At 48.6% G+C, this 21,619-nt stretch overlaps 1 protein-coding gene across 1 annotated transcript in view; it reads right to left on the reverse strand.

Annotated features, from left to right (window-relative positions):
* TTLL5 (tubulin tyrosine ligase like 5) overlaps nucleotides 1-21,619 on the reverse strand; it is a 798,469-nt gene that overhangs the window by 560,824 nt on the left and 216,026 nt on the right. The window contains 2 exon segments of the mRNA XM_029598396.1: nucleotides 10,663-10,770; nucleotides 10,858-10,949. Coding sequence (XP_029454256.1) covers nucleotides 10,663-10,770; nucleotides 10,858-10,949 — 200 coding nt within the window.

A 21,619-nucleotide genomic window follows, 5' to 3' on the forward strand; every position in this document is an offset into this window, starting at 1 on the left:
ACCACTGGAACTTTAAAGTCCTTTGTGTTACTCTCATGGCTAGTCGAGCCATTAGGGTAACGTGAACTGTGGATGCCATGTGACCTAAAAGAAAATTAGGTTCTTACCTTTGATAATTTTCGTTCCTGTAGTACCACGGATCAGTCCAGACTCCTGGGTTTGGCCCCCCCTCTAGCAGATGGAGACAGAAGTTTGCAAACAAAAACTCCGCCTATATCTAGGCTGGTGCTACCTACAGTCTGGCAGTATTACTTAATGTCAGAGCAGGAAATTCACAAATCAAACTGGCTAACGAACTTTCTAACCAGGACCAACAACACCAGTCCAACAGAATCCTCCTTACCAGTTCTCAACCCCCAACTGGGAAAACAAACCAGAGACACCGATAACAGACAGAAAAGGAGCAAAATATCAAACAGACAGCAGCACGTACACTATGGCCTCTCCCAATAGTAGCACTTATCCGGGTGGGACTCTGGACTGATCCGTGGTACTACAGGAACGAAAATTATCAAAGGTAAGAACCTAATTTTCTTTTCCTTGTATGTACCCGGATCAGTCCAGACTCCTGGGATGTACCCAAGCGCACTTCACCTGGGATGGGATCCGGAGAGGCCAGCTCTAAGCACACCTTCTCCAAACCATCCCACACCGGGAGCCTTGACATCCAAACAGTAGTGCCGGGAAAAAGTATGCAAAGATTTCCACGTGGCCGCCCTGCAAATCTCTTCCGCCGAGATATGTTGACATTCCGCCCAAGAAGTGGCCTGAGAGCGAGTAGAATGGGCACGCAGCCCCAAGGGCAGGGACCGACCCTGCAACATATACGCCGAATTGATGGCCTCTTTCAACCATCGCGCAATGGTAGTCTTGGACGCCGCATTGCCCCTTCGAGGACCACTCTAGAGCAGAAAAAGATGATCGGAAACCCGAAACGCATTAGTTACCTCCAGATAACGTAACAGGACGCGCCGCACATCCAATTTACATCCTTAGCCAAAAGGATCCAAATCATCGAGTACATCCTTAGCCAAAAGGATCCGAATCATCAAGTTGCAAGAACGATGGTAACTCAACCGACTGGTTGACATGGAAAGAAGAAACCACCTTGGGTAAGAAGGATGGAACCGTATGCAAGGATACCCCTGACTCCGATATCCTCAAAAAGGGCTCCCTGCACAACAAAGCTTGAAGCTCGGAAATCCGACGCGCCAAAACAATGGCCACTAAGAACACTACCTTCAGTGTCAAATCCTTCAAGGTGGTTTTGCGAATAGGCTCGAATGGAGCACCACACAAGGCCCGAAGAACAAGATTCAAATTCCAGGACGGACAAGGCTGACGAATCAGAGGCCGCAGATGTTTTGCCCCTCACAGGAAACGTGCTACATCAGGATGAGCCGCCACTGGTTTCCCCTGAATCAAATCACGTAAGGAACTCAGCGCCACCACCTGAACCCACAAGGAACTACATGAAAGACCCTTAGACAAACCGTCCTGCAGGAACAGAAGGATATCCGGCACGGTCGCTCGCGTAGGAACCACGTCCCGGTCCAGACACCACGATTCAAACAACTTCCAGACCCTAACATAAGATAAGGAAGTAGACGTCTTCCGGGAGCGTAATAAAGTAGCGACCACTGGTTCCGCGTAGCCCTTAGATCTCAGCCTTTGCCTCTCAAAAGCCAGGCCGCTAGACAAAAGCGATCGACCTGGTAGAAACACACGGGTCCTTGGTACAGAAGGTCCGGAACATATGGAAACGGAGAGGCTCCTCTACCGCCAGGTTCAGGTGGTCTGCGAACCACGGGCGCTGTGGCCATTCGGGCGCCACCAGAACAACGTCCGCCGAGTGTGCCTCGATCCGCCGCAGCACCTTTCCTATGAGTGGCCACGGAGGAAACACAGAGTAGTACGGCCGTCGGCCATGGAAGAGCCAGAGCATCTACTCCCTCTGCTGCTGTCTCCCGCCTTCGAGCAAAAAACCGAGGCGCTTTCGCATTGCGGAAGGTTGCCATCAAATCGATCGCAGGTGTGCCCCACAGAGCACAAATGAGCCGGAAGGCATCCTCCGCTAGCTCCCACTCTCCTGGATCCAGCCAATTTCGGCTCAAGAAATCGGCCTGAACATTGTCTACCCCGGCTATGTGGGAGGCTGCGAGACAACTGAGATGACGCTCTGCCCAGGCAAACATGAGACGAGCTTCGGACGCTACAGCCTGACTCTTGGTTCCCCCTTGTCGGTTGATGTACGCCACCGTGGTCGCGTTGTCGGACAACACTCTGACTGCCCTGCCGCGAATGAGTGGTAGGAACTCCAGAAGAGCCAGCCGAATCGCTCTGGTTTCCAGACGATTTATGGACCACGACGCTTCCTGAGGCGACCACAGCCCCTGTATTGAACGCCATAAGCACACCGCTCCCCAGCCGAGCAGACTGGCATCCGTGGTAATGACCGTCCAAGACGGGATCTCTAAGGGAACCCCGCGTCTCAAGTTGGCCGGACACAACCACCAATCCAAGCTGTCCCTGGCTGCCAGAGTCAGGGGCAGGGGCAGATGAAATTCTTCCGAGACCGGGTTCCATTGGGAGAGCAACGCTGACTATAAGGGCCGCATCTGAGCGAACGCCCAAGGTACCAATTCCAGTGTTGACGTCATGGACCCCAACACCTGCAAATGGTCCCAGACAATGGGCACCTGCTTGGATAACAATCTGCGAACGCGCGCTTGCAATGTGAACATTCGGTCTTGTGTAAGAGAAACCGTTCCCTGATGCGTGTCGAACAACGCTCCCAAAAAACTCCAGGGACTGCGACGGCGTCAACTGACTCTTGGAGACATTGACTATCCAACCGAGCTTGTCCAACAATTGGAGAACCCGCTGGATCGCTGCTCGGCAGAGCATCTCTGACTTGGCACGGATTAGCCAATCGTCCAAATACGGGTGCACCAACAGACCTTCCCTCCGGAGGTGCGCTGCCACTACCACCATAATCTTGGTGAACGTTCGAGGCGCTGTGGCCAGACCGAACGGGAGCGCCTGGAATTGAAAATGCTGCTCCAGCACTGCAAACCGAAGGAACTGTTGATGCTCTGCCCGAATGCAGATGTGGAGATACGCCTCCATGAGGTCCAGGGAGGCCAGAAACTCCCCCGGACGCACAGACGCGATTACCGACCGTAAAGTTTCCATTCGAAAATGAGGAACCCGCAGACATTTGTTGACCCCCTTCAGGTCCAGGATGGGCCGAAACGTTCCTTCCTTCTTTGGTACTACGAAGTAAATGGAATACCGGCCCCTGCGAAGTTCATTGACCGGAATGGGAACGATCGCGCCGAGCTCCCTGAGACGATCTAGTGTGGCCCGTATCGCCCGTCGCTTCGCTGAAAACCCGCAAGGGGATACCAGAAAAAACGGAAACGGCCGGTGTAAAAAATCTAACTTGTAACCGTGTCTTATCACATCTAGGACCCACTGGTCCGACGTGATCCTGGTCGATTCATCGTAAAAACGGCCGAGACGCCCCCCAATTCTGGGAACGGAGGAATGGACCGGCCGCCCATCATTGTGCATGTTTGCCCGCCTGCACAGGCTGACCGGCGCCCGAACGACCGAAACAGCGCCCGCGAAAGGACTGCGAATAAGATTGCTGACGCTGGGCACTGTGACGAAAAGAAGAAACGGATCCCTGGGAGCCTCGAGGCCGGTGACTACCGCGAAAACGCGACCTGGAAGGGCCAGCCCCCCGAGACCGCGGCCTGTCCGCCGGTAATCGGTGAACCTTATTCTCCCCCAGAGATTAAATCAAATCTTCCAATTCTTTACCAAACAACAGCCTCCCCTTGAAGGGCAAGGAACCTAGCTGTGCTTTAGAAGTCAAGTCCGCCGACCAATGTCATAACCACAACGGCCTCCGCGCGGCCACCACCGAAACCATCGTCCTGGCCGAAGTGCGAAGAAGATCATAGAAGGCATCCGCACTATAAGCAATCACCGCCTCCAAGCGACTCGCTTGGCGTGCTTCTTCCGGCGACAGAGACTCATTGGCCAAGAGCTGCTGTGCCCAGTGGAGACCTGCCCGAAGGGAAAAATTACTACAAATCGCTGCACGAATTCCCAATGCGGAGACTTCATAGATCTTTTTCAGCTGCACCTCCAGCTTCCTATCTTGCAAATCCTTAAGAGCAGTACCTCCGGTGACCGGAATGGTGGTTTTCTTTGTGACCGCCGCTATTGCTGAGTCTATCTTCGGCATGCGCAGCATGTCCAGGGCGTCCTCCGGTAAGGGATAGAGTTTATCCATCGCCTTCGCCACCTTCAGCCCCAAATCCGGAGTGTCCCATTCCTTAAACAGTAAATCCGAGGCAGAAAAATGCAAAGGGAAGGCTGAAGGAGGCCCTCGGAGACCCAAAACGACCGGGTCCATTACTCCGAGCCGGGACTCCTCCTGCGGCACCTGGATCCCTAATTCCCCCAGAATTTCTGGGATAAGAGGTCCCAGCTCCTCCTTCCGAAACAAACGGATCACCTTTGGGTCATCCCCCTCGGTAGCATGGGCCCCTCAGGAACCAGAGGCTCCTTGGTCTCCGTCCCCATCAACCCCCCTCGGGGGCTGGGACGGAAGCTCTATATCCCCGGACGGGTCCTCCGGCTCATCCGTGTCCGTGGTCGATTCCAGCTCCCCCCTGGGAACCGAGGACCGAGTGGTCGAGCCCTACTCTGGCCCTCCGACCCCGGACCTGGCTTGGACCTTTTCTCCGCCCGAGGCCCCGAATTCGGAGTGGAGGTCTCCCATGACCTCTTCTTGGCCCGTCTACGGGCCTTGAAGGCCTTATGCATAAGCAGAACAAATGCGGACCCAAAGGACGAGTCTGAGTCCGAGGCCTCTTCTTCCTCCCCCTCAGAGGGATGTGGAGAGAAAGCCCCCATGGCAGAAGCGCGACTGTCCCCCTTGGGACCCCCCGCTGCGGGGATAACCTCGGTGGAGGGTCGTCCTCCCCCTCACATGCCGGGAACGCGCCTGCCACGGCTTCCCTCGGACCTAAAAGGGCCGCCGAAAATGCCGAAGAAAACAAAATGGCACCCGGACCCGGCGTCCCCGAAGCCGTCCCGGCACTAATCGCTGGCCTGCCGACCTCAGGACTGGCGCGTACCTGCCTGCTGCCCCGTGACCGTGCCGGCGCCGCGGACCCCCCTCCCGCCGGAAACGCATGACGAACATAGGCTGTCCCTTGACAGCCGCGTGGCCGCGGACCCGCAGGCCTGACATGCAGCTCTCCGCGGCATCGCAGCCCCGACAAGGAGAAAAGGGTAGGCACAGTACAAAAAAGAAAAGATCTCCCCGGCGACGGCGGTCCTCTACCTCCCCCATCACAGGAACAGGACAGGAGAGACGAGACACAGACAAAAGAAGAAAAACAGGCAGTACTTTTTTTTTTTTTTTTTAACACACAGACACAGTTACCGGTAAATCAGGTCCGGGTCTAGCTGGGGGGAGGGAACCGGGCACCCCGATGTCTCCCCCAGCCCTGATAGACGCTGGCAGTGGAGCTCCCCCACGTAACGGCGGCCTCAACCAGAGGGGATGGTCCCCTCAGGACCTCACTACCCTCTGGGAGGCAGGCTCGGTGACCAGCAGGCAAGCCTCTGTGGTCCGAACCCCAATCAGTCGGCTTCCTACTCTCAAACTGCTTTCTTTCCTTTTTTTTTTTTTTTACACACGAACTACCACCTAAATCTAGGCCTCAGCACAGACTGTAGGTTTGGCACCCTCTCCACCTGCTAGGAGACAGAAGAATACTGCCGGACTGTAGGTGGCACCAGCCTAGATATAGGCGGAGTTTTTGTTTGTAAACTTCTGTCTCCATCTGCTAGAGGTGGGGCCAAACCCAGGAGTCTGGACTGATCCGGGTACGTACAGGGAACAAGGTTAGTAGGTGTCGAGCTGTGGTAGTTCAGCGAGTCTGTACTGCTTTGGCCAAGGTTGACAATGTGTGTGCTCAGTCCTTTGGGAGGAACGCTTTGACTTGAATGGTGTTTAGATCTGCTCCGATAAACGAGAGGGTGCGTGATGGAATCAGATTTGATTGGGATAGTTTATGAGAAAGCCCAAGGACTGTAGCAGTTGTATAGTAAGATGGAGGGATTGAAGCACTACTTCCTTAGATGGACCCCTGAGTAGCCAATCGTCTAGATATGGATAGACGTGGATACTGCGCTGTCGTAGGTAAGCTGCTACTACTGCCAGGCATTTCGTAAACGCACGGGGTGCTGATGCTAAGCCGAACGGTAGCACTCTGTATTGGAAATGCCTGTGACCGACTATGAATCTGAGGTATTTTCGATGAGGAGGGGCTATGGCTATTTGGGCATATGCCTCCTGAAGATCTAGAGAGCAGAGCCAATCTCCCTGTTGCAGGAGAGGGAGCATGGTGCTCAAGGTTACCATTCTGAATTTTTCCGTGCAGCGATGTTTGTTTAGGGCACGAAGATCCAAGTATAGGACGAATGCCGCCTGACTTTTTTGGAATTAGAAAATATCTAGAGTAGAACCCTGTTCCTCGCTGCAGTCAGGGAACCGGTTCCATGGCATTGGACTGCAGAAGGGTGGAGAGTTCTGCCTCGAGACGTGGAGTATGGTCAGTTAGACTCCACGTCGGACGTGGTGAAGAGTCCGGTGGTAGCGTAAGAAAGTTTAGATGGTAACCGTGGGCAACCACAGAAAGGACCCATTGGTCCACTGTGATTGTGTGCCATATGTTGGCAAAGTGGAACAAGTGGCCACCCATTGGAAATTTTGTTAGAGGCGGGGATCGAATGCTGCTCTCTCTCTAGAAGGGAGTCAAAACCCCGATGCAGAACCAGTTTGAGGAGCTGGTTGGGCTTTTGGAGGCCTGTGCTGACAAGGCTGACCTCTTTGAGAGGGTCTGGTTGGTCGAGTCCAGGATGGAGGAGGGTAATACCTACGGGTTTTATAGGTTAGCCTCCTGGGTTCCCGTCTAAATGGCCTTTTGGTGGTAGACGAGAAGTCTGAGGGAACAGTAGATAGTTGGCGCAATGTCTCAAGATGGGTCTTTGAGATGTGCCACTGCTTCCTGAATTTTTTCTCCAACTAAATTGTCCCCTGTGCATGGAAGGTCTGCTGACCTGTCCTGGACTTCTTGACATAAGTCTGAAGACTTCAGCCATGCCCAGCGTCTGGCACTTATACCTGCTGCTGACACTCTGGAGGCAGTCTCGAAGATATCATAGGCAGCTCTGACTTAGTGTTTTCCAGCATCAAGGCCCTTCTGGAGGAACAAATTCAATCCCTCCTGAAACTCCTCTGGTAGGGACTTGGAGAAATCCTGAACATGTTTCTAGAGGTTTCTAGAGTATTGTGTCATGTATAGCTGGTAGGCTGCTATACGCGTCATCAACATAGAACCCTGGAACACCCCGCGGCCGAAGGCGTTCAAGGACTTCTGCTCTTCACCAGGAGTGACAGAAGAATGAGACCAGAACCTCTTAGCCTTCTTCTGAGCGGATTCGACCACTACGGAGTGGTGAGGGCGCTGGCTCTTCTGGAATCCTGGAGCTAATTGAACCAGGTAGGTAGCATCAGTTTTCCTGTTCACCGGTGGAACTGTACCTGGGTGTTCCCAGGTACGGTGTAACAGGTCAAGTAGAACTTTGTGGACTGGAATTGCCATCACTTCTTTGGGGGCAACCATGAAATGAAGAACTTCCAGCATTCTATAACGGGCATCCTCTTCTGTTTGCAGCTTGAAAGGGATGGTTTCAGACATTTCCTTTATAAAGCTGGCAAACGATAGGTCTTCTGGAGGGGAGCAGTGTCTTTCTTCTGGAGGTGAAGGCTCTGATAGGATGTCCTCAGAATCAGAGGAACCATCACCCCAGGGATCGTATGGTTGGTCTCCTCCACCCTGCAGACCTTCTGATGGAGGCAAAATTCTTAATTCAGCCAGAGCAGGAGGTAGCACCGATGGAATAGGAGACAGCACCGAGGCCGGTAGAGGCACAGATAGCATCGGTGTTTTCATTGGTGGTCGGGGTGGAAGTATACCCGATGGCCCCGGAATTGGGTCCGTCATCGATGGATCTCGCTCTTCATCGTTCACGCAAAATGAAGGAAATGAAGAGATGAAATGAATCTCGATGAAGCTGAAGTCATGTGAATTCAAGGGACCAGTCTGTAGCCAGTACAGGTCCAATCGAACTCGACATTAAGGGGAAGTTTGCCTGGTTGCAGCAATTGATATACCCTGCTCCTGATAGGATTATGACACACTTGCTGACGTCACAGGCACAATAGAGGAGCAAAGCAAATATCAAATATGCATTATTTGTTTTAAAAATTGATTTTTATACTTCAACAATTGTATTACATTTGCCAAATCTTTTTTTGACAGATATATGCAGACTGAGCGCACGAGCGATGCAATATTGAACATCTGATGCAATAAAAACAATTGGCGCTATAGACGCTCCATTTTGCACAACACACGCGATTTTCACGCGCTTTTAATTTCAGATTAATTTAAATACTGCATCCACGGTACCGGCGAAAATATGTGCGCGTGTTAAAACCACGTGCGCTCCGAATGAACGCAATTTGTTTGCGCATTTTTTATAGCATCAGCCCCTTTGATTGAAGTTAGAGTTTTAAATAATCTATTCAGTGTTTTTACGGTGTGTCATGATTACTGTTTTCACCCTGCCAATTCTAAAGCAGTTTGTGGATCAACACGCCATTTTTTCACTCAATTTTGAGAAACAATCTCTTTCTTTTTTTCTGTTTTTATATAAAGTTAACATTACACATGCTGTAACAATTTGAGAAACACCCCCTCTTTTTTGTTTTGTTGTATTTCCTTCTCTTCCATAGGTCTTTGAAAAGGCAAAATCTGAGATAGAGAGTCAATTTGCTGAGATAAACTTTCCAGGATAGACCAATATTCCTCTGGAGGTAATGGCATTTCCTTCAAATATTTCTTTACAAAACCATGCCACATCTTCTTCTGTTATCCTTATCTGGTAGAAAAGCCAATGAAGAAATGTCAGATTCTGGCACTATAACTGATGGAGAATACTTCTACACTGATACAGTTAGCTCCAAAGAGATGCCTCCTGCTGAGGAACCTGTAGATGACGGGGCCAAGGTTTCCATGCCAAAGATGACTTGGGTGTGAATTTATGCTTGTGCTCCAAAGGGGTTCTTTTCTTGTTCCATGGGAATGGGATGAAGAAGCGGAATGTTTGCTCCAGCGTTTGGATGACTTCTTCCTTTTAGGAGGCTCTTTTTTGCTCAAAGGAAGATGCCTAAGAAACCAATTTAATCTGCCTTTTCTTAATGGCCTGCAGAGATATCCCTGATAAGATTCACAATTGGAGGTGTCATGGGAGGGTCCTAAGATAGGCTTTGTGAAAATTAGCAATGGTCATCTTCTGGCTGCAACTCTTGCAGAGCTTAAAGGGCTGCAGTCCTAACATGGCTAACATACTTTTTTCAAATTATTTTTTTTGGGAGACTCAAAGGACAAAATAAACGAAAGAGGGATAAAAATGAACTAAAAATTACAGAAAATTGGCACAAACTGCTTCTGACAAAAATTGCAGTTCAGTGACAGACAGCAATATCTTGCCATATCAGTGAAAGAAAAAAGACTGAAGAGTCTCACACAGGGAACTCGCATGCATGCTCAGACTTTTCTTTCTGAGCTCGGACAGAGCTTCTCTGATATGAGTGGCTACATTTAGTCCTGCTTGTCTATGGAGAAAACAACTTTTACCCATGAAAATCAGTGTCTTCCCTATCCTTTGATATTTTTGTGATATGATTTATGCTGAATATGTTCATAGACATTTTATGCATGTAAATCATAAGGGGTTTGAGACAAAAAGGATTATTTAAAGGTATACATGAACTTTTTGAGATCTACAATGTAATCTTTCTAGACTCATGTAGTAGATTAACCAATTGTCTATTTGTCAAATATTCCTATTTTGGACACCACTTTCCTTTGTGTTTTACTTTGCTTCTGATTTGTTGATTTTACAGAAACACAGGATAATGCTCCAGCTCTCAGCCTCCCTTTATTTCCTAAGGAGGACCGACATGGACCCAGAAATGCATATAGTCCAGAAAGAAAAGCATCAGACTGCAAGCCTGACAAATGTTATGTCATTGATTGAAGCAAAGTCACTGTTTTGTACCTTCCTCTTCAAAACTGATCAGTTGGAGACAGATAAACTGCTCTGAAAATCAAATTAGCTATCTATATTACCTGTGCTTATGATCCAGGCACTGTGCTGGCCCACAGCACTGTACACTAGGCTTTCTATCGCCTCGTTTGGTACTGTGACACTTGGGGATTGTGGCAGGGGGTTCATGCACTGGGCTGAGAGTAAAAGAAACAAAGCTCAGGAAAAGCAACAGACTCTGCAATCTACTGAAGAAATTATTCTGCCTACAGCAAGTGTGCAGTAACAGCACTCCAGAACACTGGTGATTACTGCAGTTTACCAAAGGGTGAAGACTGTTCCACCAGGCCCAGCCAAACCTTCCTCCTTAACTATGGTACAGTATGCAGATTTATTAGCATATAATGCTGAATAATCAAGTAAATGGAGATGATGCAGCAGCAGCAGGATCCTTACCAAAGCAGCTACTCCGGTGGGCCATGAAGGCTTTGCAGGCAGTGGCAATAGCCAGCTCCCCAGAAATGATGGTCTTTATGATCAGATCCTCAATGTGAGCCATCAGAGCTGGAAGACAAGAAATATGACCCAATACAAAAATGAAGCCATGTGTGCCTTTAAACCCATACTTATCACTCTGAAAATGTCACTCACCAGTCGTATCCTTGCCTTCTTGTTTCAGGTACCTCAGCATGGCACTCATACTCCATTTATTCCCATAATCCTCCACTTCTGGGTCATCACAACTAAAAATGTAGAAGTTCACAGATGTCACCTTCACCTATCATCATTTCCCTGCCCATGCCTCACCTCCCTCGCCTCAGTCCCAGTGCTGTATGTCTCTCTCCCAGTGCCAGTACTGTCCACATGCCCGCTCAAGTCCTGCCCATGTTCTCCCACCAAACCCAGAGCTGCCCACATGCCCCGAGTTCCAGTACTCTCCATGTACCCCTGCAGTTCCCAGTGTTAGCCATGTCCACCATTTAAGTGCTGCCCTCCCCAGTCCCAATTATGTCCATGTCCCCCAAGTCCCTGAGCTGCTCATATCCTCCCTCAAGTTCCAGTGCTGCCCATGGCTCCATGTCCCCAGACCCACTGCTGCTCACATCCCTCTTAAGTCTCAGTACTTTCTATATTCTCCTTCCAGTCCTAGTGCTGCCCATGCACCACCCCACATCCAGTCCCAATAATGTCCATATCCCACCCCCCTCCATCTCTACCCTAACCCCAAGTCCTGCTGCTCCCAAGTTTCTCCTTCCTCCTCTAGTCTCGTGCCTCTTCTTTGGCTAATTACTAGAAGAGCTTCAGGAATAGTTAAGAAGGGTTTCCACAGTCATTTGAGGGAGGTTGTGTGCATGTAAATTATTTTACAAGCATAAAAACAAATGTATGGACATAACTTTGGGTTTGTGTGTATAACATTTTGCACACAAAAACATAAAGCAACTGCACACTCCTAATACTCAAAGGTGGAAAAGGCTGAGAAGCAGCAGCATTAAATATCAAACTAAGAGGCGCTTCCATCCTGCTGAGCACATGAATTTGCATATAGATCTATGGTGTGATTACATCTTGAGTACTGTGTGCTCTTCTGGTTGCCCCCATCTCAAAAACGTTATAGCAGAATTAGAAAAGGTGCAGAGGAGGGCATAAAAAATGATAAAGGGGATGAAACAGTTCCCTTATGATGAACAGCTAAATGGGCCATGGCTCTTCAGCTCGGAGAAAAGGCAACTAGGAGGGGATATGATAGAGGGGGTGGAACAGGTTAATAGGGAATGCTTAACCCTATAAAATACTATTAGGACTAGGGAACGATCCAGGAAACTAGCAGGAAACAGATTTAAAACTACTTGAAGAAAGTGCTTTTTCAGTCAACATACATTTAAATTGGCATTTATTATCTGCTTTAACCCAGAAAGTTCAGATTCAAGGATAAAATCATAAAGAACATCTTAAAACATCTTAATCCCCTGCTTCTTTTCTATGCTCCAATTTGTATTAGTCCCTTGTTTTATTATAACTGCATACCTTAGCCTTCTCTTGTTTAATGTTTTATTATTATTATTATTAAGATAAATATTAGTTTTTACCTTTTGTTACCTATCCACTTGTTAATTGTAAACCGACATGATGCGATATCTATTGTGAATGCCGGTATAGAAAAACTTTAAATAAATAAATAAATAAATAAATAAATAAAAACCAATCAGACTAAAAAAATAATTAAACTGTGGAATCTCTGGCTGAAAGCTATGGTCAATATCAGTTATATTGCTGAATTTAGAAACGATTCGAGGACAGGTCCATCCACAACAATTAAGCATGGGATCCCCACCTCTTTTGGGAATGATCTGTCACGTACTTCCTAAGGACCCAGAATGGCCACTGTCAGACAGGATGACGTGCTCAATGACTAAGGGCCTGACTTAGCATAGTACTTCTTATGTACTATAGGTCTGATTTTCAAAAGCATTTAAACGCTTAAAACTGGGTTTTGCATGAGGAAATGACTTTCCCCATGCTATATAGCTTTTGAAAATTGCTACAATATATGCTATTCAATTGACCATAGGTTTTACCTGCGTTAAGTGTACTTAACATAGGTAAATGGCTTTTGAAAATTATGTTACATTTATAGTACATGCGTAACTCCTTTGAAAATTCACCTGTATGTGCCACGCTGCAAGAGCTGCTTGACCCCAGACTTTATCCTATGCACTGAAGAGTAAAACCCGGAACCCAGATTCTAACCTCAAAAAATATATGGGAAAATTGGTCCTTACCTGCTAATGTTTGTTCCTGTAGTACCACGGATCAGTCCAGACTCCTGGGTTTTGCCTCCCCTCCGGCAGATGGAGACAGTGAAGTTTTAACGGACTCAGTCTTATACCCCTGAGGTGCCACCTAGAGTCTGTCAGTATTACTCAGTATCCAAGCAGAGAAAAAAATGTAAACTAGTATAACCAAAATCCCCCCCCACCCCACCCCATAGAGCAAAGGGCATGAACACTGGTAACGAACAAAAACACGCCCAGTTTCTTACCCTTTGAAGGCGGGCGCACAATATGAAAAACGCTTTCAATAAATTTGCAGAATATGAACATCAACCGGCCGAGCGAACTCTCCATTTCCCCATGGGTGGGACTCTGGACTGATCCGTGGTACTACAGGAATGAAAATTAGCAGGTAAGGACCAATTTTCCTTTCCCTGTACATACCCAGATCAGTCCAGACTCCCTAGCTTCCCTAACCAGGGTGGAACCGAGAGAGTCCCGCTCAGAGTACACTGGCCCCGAAGGAACCGGGCTATGTGGCCCGGACATCTAGACGGTGATGCCTAGCAAACGTGTGCGGAGATTTCCTCGTAGCTGCTCGACAGATTTCCTGCGGCGACACCTGCTGACATTCCGCCCATGAAGTCGTCTGCGATTGAGTAGAATGAGCCCAGAGACTGACCGGAATCGGATGGCCCTGAACTAGGTAAGCTGAAGCAATAGTTTCCTTCAGCCAGCACGCAATGGTAGCCTTATGACCCTTCCTGGGACCACGCCATAGGACAAACAGATGGTCCGAGAGACGAAAAACGTTCGTGACCTCCAAGTAACGTAACAGCGCACGTCGGATGTCCAAGTGTCTTAACTCCCTGGACACTGAAGTAGAAAGATCGAGGCCCGCTAAGGTTGGGAGCTCCACCGTCTGTTTCAAATGAAAGGAGGATACCACTTTTGGCAGAAAGGAGGGAACCATTCGTAAAGAAACACCTTCCCCTGAAATCCTTAAAAAGGGCTCCCGACAAGATAAGGCTTGTAGCACCAAAACATGCCACACCGACACGATAGCCATCAGGAACACGACTTTCAAAGTCAGGTCCTTCAGCGTTGCCTGCTTTAGCAGCTCGAAAGGCGCATTACGAAGGGCACGGAGAATCAAGTTGAGTTTCCACGAGGGACAGGGGTTCTGAATCGGACGCAGATGTTTAACGCCACGCAGAAAACGAACCACATACGGATGAGCAACTAGCCCTGTACCTTCCCCCCAAAATTACCAAGGGCTGCCACCTGAACTCATACGGAATTAAAGGCTAGACCTTTAGTGAAACCTGCCTGCAGGAAAGCCAGAACATCCGGATCAGTAGCCCTGGATGGCTCCACCTCGTGGTTCAGGCACCAGTCCTTGAAAACACCCCAAACTCTGACGTAAGCTATGGAAGTAGAAGACTTAAGGGACTGCAAAAGTGTGGTAATCACCTCTTCCGAATAACCCTTGTTCCTCAATCTTCACCTTTCAACAGCCAAGCCGCTAGACAAAAGCGATCTACCTCTGTGAAAAACACAGGACCTTGTCGCAGAAGACTCGGGGACGGATGAAACCGCAGCAGGCCGTCTACTGCCAGAATGAGAAGGTCCGCAAACCACGGGCGCCTCGGCCACTCTGGTGCAACGAGTATCACCTTGCCCAAATGAGCCTCGATGTGCCGCAGAACCCTGCCGACCAACGGCCTCAGCGGATAGACGTACAACAGAATGTCCTTTGGTCATGGAAGTTCCAGAGCATCCATAGCTTCCACTCCTGGCTCCCTTCGATGACTGAAAAATCAAGGAGCTTTGACATTGCGATACGTCGCCATCAGGTCCATCGCGGGCCTGGACCACTGGCTGCACAGGAGACTGAAGGCCTCGGAAAGTTCCCACTCTCCCGGATCCAACTGGTGGCGGATGAGAAAATCGGCCTGCATATTGTCCATCCCGGCAATGTGAGAGGCTGCTATCCTGTACAGGTGCTGTTCTGCCCAGCTGATTAAAAGTTGAGCCTCTGCCATCGTCGAAGCATTGTCGGAAAGAATTCTCACTGATCTCCCCTCTACCAAGGGAAGGAGAGCCTGGAGCGCCAACCGAACCACCCTGGTCTCCAAACGATTGATCGATCAAGAAGATTCCGACCTTGTCCATTGACCTTGCACTGCCGTTCCTCAACAAACTGCTCCACACCCAGAGAGGCTGGCATCGATGGTTACCACTGAATGGAATTTCCAAATCCACCCTATCTTAAATTGTCTGGGCACAGCTACCAAAGAAAACTGGACTATGCCGCATCTGTCAGGGGAAGGAGAAGATAAAACTGTTAGGAGAGCGGATTCCACCGGGAATGCAAAGCTGACTGAAGAGGACGCATATGTGCAAAAGCCCAAGGCACCAGTTCGAGCATGGAAGCCATCGAACCAAGGACCTGCAAATAATCACAGACCCTGGGACGAGGCAAGGACTCCACCTGAGTGAGAAGCTTGGACAATCTTTCCTCGGTAAAAAACACCTTGCCCAAGACCATGTCGAACCGAGCACCCAGAAACTCCAAGGACTGGGAGGGAACCAGATGACTCTTGTCCGGGCTGACCACCCAACCTAACGAGCTCAACATCTGTAGCACCCTCTGCACCACTGCCCTGCAAAGGTGTTCTGACATCACTCTTTTTTCTTTTTCCATTTCTTTTTCATATATGTTCTAGTAAATCTTGAATCTTATATATTTACCTATGATTAAAGGTTAGAGATTAATTTGTAGACATGTAATGTCTTAATGTCTTAAATTTACCTTATTTTTGTATGCCTTAAAGATTAATGTATGATTGGCTGAATGTTATGTAAAATTTAGATAACCTTTCTATAATATTTGTTGTTAACATAGTAAAAATAAAATAAAAAAAAGGTGTTCTGACTTCGCTCGGATCAGCCAATCGTCCAGGTAGGGGTGAAACAGAATCCCCTCCTTTCGCAGGGCCGCTGCCACAACCACCATCACCTTGGTGAAATTGCTGGGTGCTGTCGCCAGACCAAACGGTAGGGCACAAAATTGAAAATGATATCCTAGGATCGCAAACCGCAGGTATTTTTGATGATCTGGGCATATCAGAATGTGCAAGTAAGCTTCCATCAGATCCAGAGACGCCAGGAATTCTCCTTTGTGCACAGACACTATCACCGAGCGAAGAGTTTCCATCCGAAAACGAGGCACCTTTAGAGTCCAATTGACTCTCTTCAAATCTAGGATGGGAAGGAAGGTGCCCTCCTTCTTGGGCACTACAAAGTAGTTGGAGTAGCACGCCCTCGCCTGAGCTCTCCTGCGGGTACCGGAACTATAGCGCCTAGATCCTGCAACTGCCGCAGAGTGTCTTGCACCACCCGGCATTTTTGGTGGTACGGCATGGGGAAACCATGTACCAGTTGTGGATCAGCCGAACAAAATCTAATGCGTAGCCGTGTTCTACGATACTGAGGACCCACTGATCAGAGCCGAACAAAATCTAATGCGTAGCCGTGTTCTACGATACTGAGGACCCTCTGATCAGTGTCCACTCTTCTAGAAAAAGGGATAACCTCCCCCCTATTCTTGGGACGGAAGAGTGGACCGGCCTCACTTAATTGCACAGCCTTAGGGCCCCCCCATGAGCCTGTAGGGCTCCATCTCTGGCCGGTTGGCGCCCTCGAAAGGACTGATTCCAAGAAGATTGGCAGCCAGAACCCTGCTGAAAAGACGAACAAGTAGAACGTGAAGAGCGAAACCGGCGATTTCCCCGAAACCTCGCCCGTTGAGGAAAGGATCCTCTCGTCCTGGGTCTATGCTCCGGCAACCTATGGACTTTGTTCTCCCCTAAAGATTTTATCATTTCCTCCAATTGTTGCCCGAATAGCAGCTTACTCTTGAAGGGTAAGGAACCCAGCTGAGCCTTAGATGAAACATCCGCCGCCCAGTGTCTAAGCCAGAGGAGCCTGTGGGCGGACAAGGCCGAGACCATAGTCCTGCCAGAAGTCCGTAATAGATCATAAAGCGCGTCAGCACTGTAAGCTACCGCTGCCTCCAGGCGCCCTGCTTGCATCGCCTCACTCACAGAAAGGGACACCGCTGCTTGCAAATCCTGCACCCAGTGGAGATTGGCTCAGAGCGCGAAATTACTGCAGATAGCAGCTTGGACTCCTAGGACCGAAACCTCAAAAATCTTTTTAAGTTGCAATTCCAATTTGTGATCCTACAAATCCTTTAGGGCAGTGGCTCCTGTTACCGGGATGGTGGTTTTCTTGGTCACTGCCGAGACCGCGGTGTCCACCTTAGGGATCTTAAGGCGGTCCAGCGCTTCCTCCGGAAGCGGGTATAACTTGTCCATAGCCCGACTTACTTTTAATACCAGGTCCGAAGTGTCCCACTCCTTAAACAAAAGATCCATAACTGACATATGAAACGTAAAAGATCTAGCTGGACCCCTGAGCCCCACCATCACCGGATTCATAGACCAAAACCGTGAATCCTCTGGAGAAACCTCAATGCCCAGCTCTTCCAGAATGGCCGGGATAAGCGGACCCAGTTCCTCCCTTCGGAACAGACGGACCACCTTGGGATCATCGCCTTCCAAGAGAGGCGCGCCTACTTGTTTGGCCGGCTGGAGCTGGAGATCCTGATCCGCATCCAGTCCCTCACCAGGGGCTTGCGGAGGCAATTCCCCTTCATCTGCCCCATCCGTATAACTGTCCCCCGGACAGGAAAGGGCGTTTGGCCTTGGGGGCCTCCATGGCACTGTGTGACTTGGGATGCTTGCGGAGTGACGAGGGCTCTTTCCCTGCCCCCACCAACGCCGGAACCTCACATACCTTAGCACCCTGGCTCTTTGCTGTTTTCTGTGGTTTGAAGGCTTTATGCATTAATCAAACAAACTCTGAGGAGAACGAAGAAGATGACTCATCCGAGTCTTTCCCCTGTTCCTCCTCCGATTAAGAGATCTGAGCTGCCTGCAAGTCGCGCCCCCACCCCCCAGTGGCAGCAGGACGCAGCAAAAGAGGTGGCGGGAGCTCCCCTCCCCCAGGGCAGCTTTCTCCTGCTCTCTGAATGTTCGCAGCAAGGCTTCAGTGCCTATGCTGAGGTGAAAAAGGTCCTGAGGCTGCCGCAGCAATTCTGCCCCTCCAGGGTCCCTGCGTGCTCTAAAGTTGCTGCGCTGCAATTTCATCAGAATCAGGACCCCCGAAGTGCCTTCACCGCCCGACAAGCACCCAGTACAAGTTCCGGCCCGCAATAGCCACTCGCGTGCGCACTGCCACACCACGTGGCATGATCCCCGAGCTAAATTAGGATCGGGCCCGAAAAAGAGAACCAGTGTGACAAAGCCAAACCCCCGGGAGCCTGTAGGTACTGAAACGGACAGCGAAAACAGCGTCTGAAGGAAGGAGCACCGAAAGCAAAATTGCATACCTTGTAATAGGTGTTATCCCAGGACAGCAGGATGTAGTCCTCACATATGGGTGACGTCACTGACAGAGCCCTATTGCGGGAAAACTTTCTGTCAAAGTTTCTAGAAACTTTTGACTGGCCCTGTGAGGCCACTGAGCATGCCCAGCATGCCATGATATTCTCTGCCACAGGGGTCTCTCTTCAGTCTCATATGTAGCAATAAGCTTTAGCAAAAATAAAATAATAAACATATTGGACCCAACTCCGCGGGGTGGCGGGTGGGTTTCGTGAGGACTACATCCTACTGTCCTGAGATAAAACCTATTACAAGGTAAGCAATTTTGCTTTATCCCAGGACAAGCAGGATGCTAGTCCTCACATATGGGTGATTAGCAAGCTAGAGGCTGAGTCATTTTGTAGTGAAGCAACAGTGAAGTATTGTTGCTGAAAATGAGGCAGTCGAAGATCACAGCAGATTGGATGTAGAAGGAGTTGGGATTAAACTGGAAACAAGTTCTTTAAGACAGATTATCCATAGGCTGAATCTTTTCGTCCTTCTTTATCTAAACAGTAATGAGCTGCAAAGGTGTGAAGAAAACTCCATGTTGCTGCTTTACATATGTCAAGAATTGGCACTGAACGATAGTGTGCTACTGAGGTTGACATTGCTCTCACTGAATGTGCCTTTACTCGCCCTTGGAGAGGAAGGCCTGCTTCTTCATAGCAAAACTGTATACAATCTGCTAGCCAATTGGATAGAGTATGTTTACCCACTGGTTTCCCCGGTTTGTTTGGATCATAAGATACAAAGAGTTGAGTGGATTTCCTGTGGACTGCAGTGCAGTCTAAGTAAAATGCTCGTGCACGTTTACAGTCCAAGGTATGTAAGGCCCGTTCTCCTTGGTGAGAATGAGGCCTTGGAAAGAATGTGGGTAAAACTATGGATTGGTTCAAGTGGAATTCCGTAACTACCTTGGGGAGGAATTTTGGATGTGTATGGAGATCCACTCTGTCATGTAGGAATTTTGTATAGGGTGAGTACGTGACAAGTGCTTGCAACTCACTAACCCTTCTAGCTGATGTAATGGCTATAAGGAAGATAGTCTTCCATGTGAGAAATTTAACATCACAGGAATTCATGGGTTCGAAAGGAGAACGCATGAGTCTTAAGACGACCAGATTCAGGTCCCATTCTGTGACTGGTGGCCGAATTGGTGGTTTAAGTTGAGTTAAACCTCTCATAAACCTGCTGACAAGAGGTTGTATGGATATTGGTGCATCTCCCATCTTGTTATGGTAAGCTGAGATTGCACTTAAATGTACTCTTACAGATGAAGTCTGGAGACCAGAGTCTGAAAGATGGCATAAGTAATCTAGTAAAGAAGTTGTGGGGCAGGAGAAAGGATCGGTACTCTTTTGTATGCACCACAAAGTGAATCTTTTCCATTTCGAAGAATAGTTCTTTCGTGTGGAAGGTTTACGTGAAGCTATAAGCACTTGAGATACATTTGTTGAAAGATGGAGTGTTTGTAAAATCAAGCTTTCAACATCCATGCTGTCAGAGATAGGGATTGAAGGCTGGGATGGCGCAACAGACCCTGATCCTGAGTTATGAGATTGGGAGCTACCCCCAGGCGAATTGGATCCCTGATCGAGAGGTCTAGAAGTGTGGGAAACCATACTTGTCGAGGCCAATATGGGGCTATGAGTATCATGGTCCCTTTGTCCTGTTGTAGCTTCACTAGAGTTTTGGTTACGAGCAGTATCAAAGGATACACATATAGAAGGCCTGAGTTCCAAGGGCGAGCAAAGGCATCCTTGGCTGGCTGGTTTTTCTGTTTGTGCAGAGAACAGAATCTGTCCACTTTGTGATTCAGTTGTGATGCAAAGAGTTCCATTGTTGGTTGTCCCCAAAGTTGGAATATCCTAGTCGCTACTATGGGATCCAGGGACCACTCGTGTGGTTGGAACTGATGACTGAGGCGATCTGCAACTACGTTGTGGATGCCCGCTAGATAAGTGGCCCGGAGAAACATTGAATGTGTTAGGGCCCAGTCCCAAATCTGTGCAGCTTCTTGGCAAAGGAGATACAAGCCCGTACCTCCCTGTTTGTTGATATACCACATGGCTATTGTGTTATCCGTTTGAATCAGAACAGTCTTGAGTGAAAGGCAGTCTTTGAACGCATGCAGAGCATAATGTATGGCTCGAAGTTCCAGGAAATTGATTTGAAATGTTGCTTGGATGCATCTGTAGTTAAAGTTATCTGTGGGCCTGGTTGTTGGAAGGGTAGGCCCTTGCGCAAATTGCCCATGTTCGCCCACCAAAGTAGAGATGAATGTAGCTGGTGGGTTACTTGAATTGGAGAGGACAGTGGTTGAATGGCTTGGATTCATTGTGATCTTAAAGTCCATTGGGTGACCCTCATGGCTAACCTTGCCATAGGAGTACATGCACTGTGGAGGCCATGTGGCCTAGTAAGGTTAGAAACTGATGAGCTTTTGCTTGTTTGTTCGAGTGAATTGAGTGTGCCAGAAGGGAAAGTGTCTTCGCTCAATCCTCAGGTAGAAAGGTCTTTGAGAGGATAGTGTTCAATTCTGCTCCTATGAATTGAAGCAGGTGAGATGGAATGAGATGGGACTTTTGATAATTGATGAGAAAGCCCATGGAGTGAAGTAGAGTAATTATTCACCTGAGAGAAGCCAGAGTTCCTTGTTGAGATTGACTTCTGATGAGCCAGCAGTCACTGGGCAACAATGAAAGTGTTACTGGCCTAAAAAGTCCTACTCTGTAGTATCTTGATGTGCTGAACACGAATACGACCATGAAAAGCTTTTATTGGCTCTCGTTTTGAAGATATTTAATATGGTTCACTTTCTATGTTTAGTCATGTAAATTTATCCAGGACTGTAAATAAGCCTAGAATGATGTAATATTGCATCATATTGCATAATACCATCATGCACACATCATCCAGAGTTTATTACATCATTTTCTGATGCAATGCAGTTCTACTGCCATGCTGCTGCTGAGTAAGCTGACGTCAGCAGTGTACTATATGAAGCCCAGTCAGAAAGGGTGAGCATTTGAAATATTCATGCTGGCTGACTACTGCTGGATACTCCGCAGAGATGCTCCCAAACAGGTGTACAAGAGACAAGCAAAGAAATCTAAGACGTAGTCTATGACTTCATTTTTCAAA

The sequence above is a fragment of the Rhinatrema bivittatum genome, chromosome 4 (assembly GCF_901001135.1).
Source record: "Rhinatrema bivittatum chromosome 4, aRhiBiv1.1, whole genome shotgun sequence".
NCBI lineage: Eukaryota > Metazoa > Chordata > Amphibia > Gymnophiona > Rhinatrematidae > Rhinatrema > Rhinatrema bivittatum.